Source organism: Oryzias melastigma, linkage group LG3, assembly GCF_002922805.2.
Source record: "Oryzias melastigma strain HK-1 linkage group LG3, ASM292280v2, whole genome shotgun sequence".
NCBI classification, from domain to species: domain Eukaryota; kingdom Metazoa; phylum Chordata; class Actinopteri; order Beloniformes; family Adrianichthyidae; genus Oryzias; species Oryzias melastigma.
The window spans coordinates 15,245,120-15,252,042 of NC_050514.1; the positions used below are offsets into that span (position 1 = coordinate 15,245,120).

At 36.3% G+C, this 6,923-nt stretch overlaps 2 protein-coding genes across 2 annotated transcripts in view; both read right to left on the bottom strand.

The window, feature by feature from the left end:
• The window catches only part of LOC112160516 (ferritin, heavy subunit), a 2,956-nt gene extending 2,215 nt beyond the window's left edge, over positions 1–741 (bottom strand). Inside the window, exon 1 of the mRNA XM_024295109.1 lies at positions 444–741. The gene's annotated coding sequence lies outside the window, so the exon portion shown is untranslated. The remainder of the gene's footprint in view (positions 1–443) is intronic.
• A 2,877-nt stretch (positions 742–3,618) lies between these two features.
• On the bottom strand, positions 3,619–6,645 carry LOC112161314 (60S acidic ribosomal protein P2). The gene is made up of 5 exons (XM_024296413.2): positions 6,497–6,645; positions 4,538–4,661; positions 4,396–4,444; positions 3,974–4,069; positions 3,619–3,733 (listed from the first exon to the last, which is right to left on the bottom strand). The coding sequence occupies exons 2-5, from the start codon at positions 4,658–4,660 to the stop codon at positions 3,654–3,656; spliced, it is 348 nt and encodes a 115-aa protein (XP_024152181.1). The 5' UTR covers position 4,661; positions 6,497–6,645; the 3' UTR covers positions 3,619–3,653.
• Between the last annotated feature and the right edge of the window lie 278 nt (positions 6,646–6,923).

A 6,923-nucleotide genomic window follows, 5' to 3' on the forward strand; every position in this document is an offset into this window, starting at 1 on the left:
ACTCTAGGACTAGTAGCGATTCAAAAAAGTGGACGGAAGAAAAAGTAGGATAACATACTCTGATTGCTTTCAGCAATCAGACAATAAGGGCAAAAGGAGAGTACACGCACACAGGAGTCTTATCGCGAGATCTAATTAGTCAAGGTAGCCTAATTAGATACATTTTTTAAAAAATACTTATGAAATAGTCATAATTTAAGCCAGCGATATATATTTTTACGTAATATGAGTGTAAACTACTCAGAGTACATTTATAGCGCTTGAAAAGTTAAAAAAAACACGCCTTTAAAAATACACAAAAACCAGGTTGCGCCATATTTATTAGCATCAACGTGGGGCGTAAAAAATAAATAAAAAATGCAAGCGCGAGTATTTCATACACATTTTTGTACCTTTGGGCATTAAAAGATACCAAATATGCAACGATAAAGAACAAAGCGTACCTGAGTTTCGGCGGGTTGTCTTCGTAGGAGGTCAAAGCTGATGTTAGCAAAACAAACGGTTAGCCTCGAAGCTAAGCGCGCTGAAAGATGGTTTTAGCTAGCTGCTGTCTGGATGTTCTTCAGAAGAAATTGGCAGCGATGGTTGTTCCCGACCCGTGGTGTTCAAAGACAGTTCAAAGGTTGCCGTTCAAGCACTGTTGAAGCAGGTAACCTTCACTGTCCGAGAAGATGATCGACTGTGATTATTCCTGCCTGAGCCGCGACTGATAAAGGCTCGAGCAGAGTAGACACGTCACAGGCGGAAGAGGCGGGGCTTAGCAGTAATTTATTGTGCACTTAAAATTGTTGTTTACAGCATGAAACAAAAAAGCTATTATTTAATATATGTTTTAATTGATCGTAATGCATATTTTGTGGTGTATTTGTCACTCTGAATTATCTTTGTGTTCTGTTTTAAATAGTTTATTCATCTAATTAAAAAAATATATCAATAGATAAATGTGTTTCAAAGTTTATTTTTTGAATATGAATTATATATATTTTTCAGGAAGGAACTGTTTGCAACTTCTGCAGAAAAAAAATTGTTTTTAACCATTTTGCACTATTTTCCATTATAGACATGTGCCACGCTTGTGGCATGCAAAACAACATTGCAGTGAACTTACATCCTTATAATAAGTTCGTCTTTATGATAAAACAAACAAAAGAAATTTAAATCAAAGCTATTGTTTCACGGCAAAGCAGAAGTGACTAATTGCATATCCTCCATGTCTGCTGACTTGGCTCACACCAGCTGAGGTGACTCATGTCTGTTGGGCTTTTTTAACAATGACAGTGCACATTTTAAAGTTGCAGTTTAAGCAACAGAACCTACGTCATGCACAACGTGACTAACTGTCTTAAGACACTTTGGGCTTCCTGCGGGTTTAATATTAGTTTGAGATGATTTTGAAATTGGGCTCAAGTTAGAATTATAATTTCAGGCTACATTCTACCAGATAGCACGGGTTTTCTGTGTTATTTTGATATATTCTGATTTATCATTCAAAATACTCGGTCAGCCCTGTTGTGAGGAGAGCGGTGTGGAGTTTGAGCTGACATAAGACCTTGAGAGTCACCATTGCAGTGATCCAGCTGAAGGTCCTGTGGGTATTTGGGACATGAACTCACCTTTGAGTTGTTTACCTACCTAGGCAACGTGACACGTCCTGGTTGCATGCCAACTGCCCCAAAGGAGGGCCAAAGAGGAAAAACCTGTTTAAAAAAAAAAAAAAAACTTGTGGGGGAAAATAATCAGTTCACATAAACGATGCATTTACATCGTACTGCTTTCACATCCCTTTATTTGTTGGATAAAACCGTCAATTGAAAACCTCGGCTCTGAAAGTAATCCTTCCTCTGGTTAGTCATGCACTGTACGTGACAGGAAGGAGAAAACATCACGACTCAATAGTTAAGGTCAGGCTTAAGAAAACTGGGGAAAACACGCAGAAAAGAAAGTTAAAATTCTGTATTTACATCACCCCAACATACAGTTCTAAATGTTCTTTTTTGCAGACAGATTCTCATTATATTTTGACCCTGTTTGTACAATATTTAAGTCATACCTTTTAAAAAACAATCTTTCTAACATAATTGTAAATTTGCTGTGTTTCAAAAACAGCTATTAGTAACACAAACCCATGGTTGCCACACTTAAAGTACCATAATCAGTTCACCTTTTGTGTCTCATTAGCATTGGGATAAAGACTGAGGTGGTTTTGTCATTTAGGTAACACAGACAAACAATAAACCTTTTTATGAAACGTTAAATTACTTAACTTATTTATTCTTTTACTGCTGCCTTGTCTTTTTATACATTTTTATATCAGCATTTGAAAGCACTTTGTCTTGCCAATGTGACATTGTCACATCTTTATGTCGATCCAGGTTTCATGCACCCCGATTCTACTCCTACTAAAAGCTAAATGTTGATTTCAGACTGTCAGGAGTTTCTACACAAACTAATTCAGTAGCTCGTGCCTGACAGTCCTTGGTCACAGTGGAGATGTATTTAAATAAAAGCCCAAGGGTTTGGTGTTGCCATGGCAAAATCAGCAGGTGCGCAGGAGGTTCAGGGAGCAGCTATGAAAGGGTTAGGTTAATAACTGTTGTCAGAACTGCAGTTCATTATTATGCTGCAGTGAATAACTAATAGCCAGGTTACTGGGCTTTAAAGCCCATGAAATAAAGGGACTTGAGTTAAAACTGTCATTTTGCATCTTATAGTTTTTCATCACCAGTTGGTTTTCATAATAGAAATCTTTTTAAAAATAAATTCAAACCCTTTAATACTCGTGCACAAATGCAGAAGCAGCCACGTCATTTGTTTTCTATTACAAAATAAAAATAGGTTTAAGTGCACTTGTGAATATAAGTCATAGTTGTGTACCTTAGCAACACTATTTTCAGAATTAGTGTTCTAACATGGTCAGGATGAAAAATCTATTTCACAGATTACAAATTAATTTTTTTTATCTTAAATTGATTTCAATACTTGTTTTTTCAAAATAAGATTTGTTGACAGCAATGATAAAACATTACCATCTGATAGTAGTTTAATAATTCAAGCATCCAGTAACTTAATTTTAATACCTCCACAAGTTGGTACTCTTCACTTCTTTTCAAATGTGTAAAACTCATTCATGTCCCCTTTAGTATTAAACAATTTTTCCTCACTTACCATTTATTTTTTCTCAAACATAATTCTTTTCACATAATGGTTACTTCTTAAGCAGAAACCTGTAGCAGCACAAAGAACAATTCCTGATCTAGATTTCCAGAGAACTCACTGGAAATGCAGAGTCAGGCCACCTGACCTGACAAGGACCATCTGCCTGGTACCATGAATAATGTAGATGTACGCAGACAGGTGTCAGGTTGAGAGTTCTGCTAACCATTCATTATTCAAAGAGCTGATTACAAAGGATCTTAAGTTTAACATCATTTTGAAACAAAAGATTGCCGTCCATGCTGGCTTCTTTCAAGCTTTGTTCACACGACAACCAGTTTGGCTTGATTTTCCAGTCTATTTCTACAGTGCAATGGTTACGTCTGCATCTGATTGAGGTTAGGTCATTTTTTGATTTTTAGGAAGTTCTAACAAAAACTGAAATTTTGAAATAAAACAAGCTTCTCAAAGTTTTTACAAACTTTATTGTTTGAAAAAGGTTAGTCAAACAGGCCAAAGCCCATGTCATCATCAGACTCTTCAGATTCCTCCTTCTTCTCTTCCTTCTTCTCCTCAGCAGCTGCAAAACAAATGTTTTGTTCTGTTATACAAACATATTCACCATTTGACTCAAACAGATTATTTCAACAGAATTTTCTAAGCTTGTTTACCCAGATGAATTACAACCATCAGGGTGCGACGGTGAGTAACTAAAATGAATTAAACTTCATACCAGCGAGCCTAACATTCAATGGAAAAAGAGCCCTGTGTGCCAACAGTCCCTGCAGTCACAAACAAGGCGCTAAGCTGAAATGCTCACCAGCAGCAGGAGCTGCGGCTCCACCGGCACCACCAGCTGCGGAGCTGGCAACAGCAACAGCACCACCTGCTGGCATGCTGGCCAGCTTGCTGTAACCTGAAGAAAACAGACCAGGGTTTAAGCGCAAGTGATAAAAGCAGCAAACGCACAACTTTAAGATGATGCACAAATTAACAGCCACAAACACAAAGTAGGAGCAGAATTAAGACGGAAACAGAAAGAGCATAATTTATGTTCACCAATATTTAAAATTAACGGTTAGAGGGAACGTTGATTAGTAGCTTCTGATCAAATGTTCCCCTCTGATCTGTTCTAGTCTTGTAGGAGAGGTCCAACATGTTTTTAATAAATAAAAAATACAATTTTAACCATGCAAAAGTTCATGATTGACATTAAATACATTTTTCTTGATATAAACTTACCAGCAGCAATCACCTCCTCAACATTCTTGCCTTTGAGCTCGGAGAGAACCTGGAAAAGGGAACATTGTGAACAACTTAAAACCGTGGCCTGCTAATGGTTAAACTGCAGCTCGTTTCAGAAGAACAGAAAGCAGACATGTACCTTCCCCAGGCGTTCGTCATCAGCTTCAATGCCAACACTGTCCAGGATCTTCTTGATGTCACCAGCTGCAGGGTTGCCATTGCCACCCAGGGCAGCGAGCAGATAAGCGGCTACGTAACGCATTCTGTAAGACAAATTAACAAAAGGTGAATAAAAATTATATCCATTAGGGATGATATAGTCCTGAAAACATCTATAAAATCTTTTTCTAAAGCCCCTGAAGGCCACAAATTCAACAACCAAAACTGAGAATTATACAAAAACATTACATTTAGAAGGCCTACCTATGAACCCGCATTTGCCACTTATTCAAGCTAATTATATTCATTCTTATGATAGAGTTGAACGGGGTGCTATGACCATAATGTCATATAATCACATTATAACAACATTGATGGTAAATTCAATTATTAAATTGTTTATATGAAATTAGAAAGTGGAAATGAGGATTGAATACACTTCACACATGTAGTAGCAACATTTTTTAGTGCAGATCCTTTTCAGAAAAAGACGTGTGGTCATGTTCACATCTGCTATCAAAAACATTTTTCATTTTAGGTGACCCAGGTCTCACCCTAACCAGCATTAACGCAAAACACTTGTACAAACCAAGTGTTTATAGACCCACTTTGATGAAAATAGTGTTTTTGATGTTTTTTAACATCTTTTAGCATTTTTCTCATGATGGTAGAAAATAAGAAAATCAACATTAAAAGTGTATATATGTATTTCTTTATTGAAATCATGGTAAATCGGGAGCAGATAAAAAATAAAAGCCATTCTTCATTTTCCTCATCTAAAGATGATAGTGCTTTGGTCTTTCTAGCTGTTATTGATGTAGTGGCTGTAGAAATCGGAAGGTTCTCCTCAGATTTTGGTCATATTTCTGCATCTATTGAAATACATAATTGGACCACAGAAAATTAGAAGATTATCACCTAAATTAAGCTGGGGTTGTTAATCTCTGCACTGCCTTTTTCATGCAACTGAACTTTTGAAAGGTTCTAACTGATATTTTAGAAGTTGTAGAGTATAAGTTAAATACTAAATCCCCCTCTTTGGTGCTTTCAACAAAGGTTAAATAATGCCTCAGATGGCAGGAAAATGAATATAAAGGGCCTCAAGTTTCTAATATTTCTTAGATGAGGAACCCCAAGAACCTCCCCCACACACAGTGCACCTGGTAGTGGTAGCCTTCTACTATGAAAACTTTTGAGCAGCGTTAATAGCAGCGTTACATTTTAGAGTCGAAATTGTAAAATAAATGTTTTAAAGCTCTGTCAGTCGTTCTGTTATTCCTTCGACTATTACAAATTAATATGTCTTTATTTTCCTACAGAACTGGGTTCTGTGTCATCTGTTCCCTGCAAAGTTTAGATGCAGTGGTTAATCAGTCTTTGATTAACTTTTAGCTTTGCTTAAACAGATATTTCCAGGTGATGTCAGAACACTTCAATAGATTTAATAAATCTGTTATGTTTGTGATCGTATATGAATCTAGCCAAATGTGATTTAGGTTTAGTTAGAGAAGGCCCATCAAGTGATTATTTAAACAACTGCGTTTATTACTTTTGGATTTATGCTGATTTGAAAAATAAATAAATAAACTTGAGCACAAGTAGAGTTATAAAGGGAAAAACTATGACTTTTTTTTTTTTTTTTTTACTACTCAGTCTGCATTTTACAAAACAATACTAACATGAAAGGTTAAGACATGAAATTGTTGTGTGTATTATATTATAGACGTATTCTTGAGTTTTGTTCGTTTAAGCATCACGCTCTTTTCTCCCGCTGCCGTAAGCTAGCCAGCTAGGCTAGCGGGAAATGGCATTTACTTCGACAAGTGAATATTTTTTAAATCTATAAACCACTATAATGTGAAGTTTGCTTGTATTTTTACACTGGGTGGTTGATATTATGGAGTTTGCAACTTTATTTATGGTATTAAAAGCCACTTACTTGAGCTAGACAAGGCGAACGCGTGTTTCCTACAGGGCTGGCACGGACAGAAAGGAAGTTACGTCACAGATGCAAAGCGGAAACTCATTTTTTCTTCTTCTCTTTATGTATTTTAAACAAACTCGTGAGCCTTAACTAAGTCTTAACTATTGACTCTATATTCACTGTATATGTGAAATAACGTGTCAATGTATTACCTCAAAGTGTTGTTTGAGTAAAATAAAAAGAGCATTTTTAATAAATTGAAGTATTTAGATACTGTAAACGATAACTTATCGATTTCTTCCTGCAATGCAATACGTTTTCAACTACCACTGGCTTTTGGCCAACAAAACAAATGCAAGGAAATATGTATCCAAAATAGGACAAAAAAGTAGGCAACTTCACACAAGCGCTTGGTTGCGTAAAGTCAAGAAAATTGTCAAAG

Coding starts and splice junctions, on each gene's coding strand:
- LOC112161314 (XM_024296413.2), bottom strand. CDS start 4,660: ATGCGTTACGTAGCCGCTTATCTGCTCGCTGCCCTGGGTGGCAATGGC. Junction 4,070..4,395: donor TGAGGAGGTGATTGCTGCTG/GTAAGTTTATAT, acceptor TGTTTTCTTCAG/GTTACAGCAAGCTGGCCAGC. Junction 3,734..3,973: donor AGCCGCAGCTCCTGCTGCTG/GTGAGCATTTCA, acceptor TTTGTTTTGCAG/CTGCTGAGGAGAAGAAGGAA.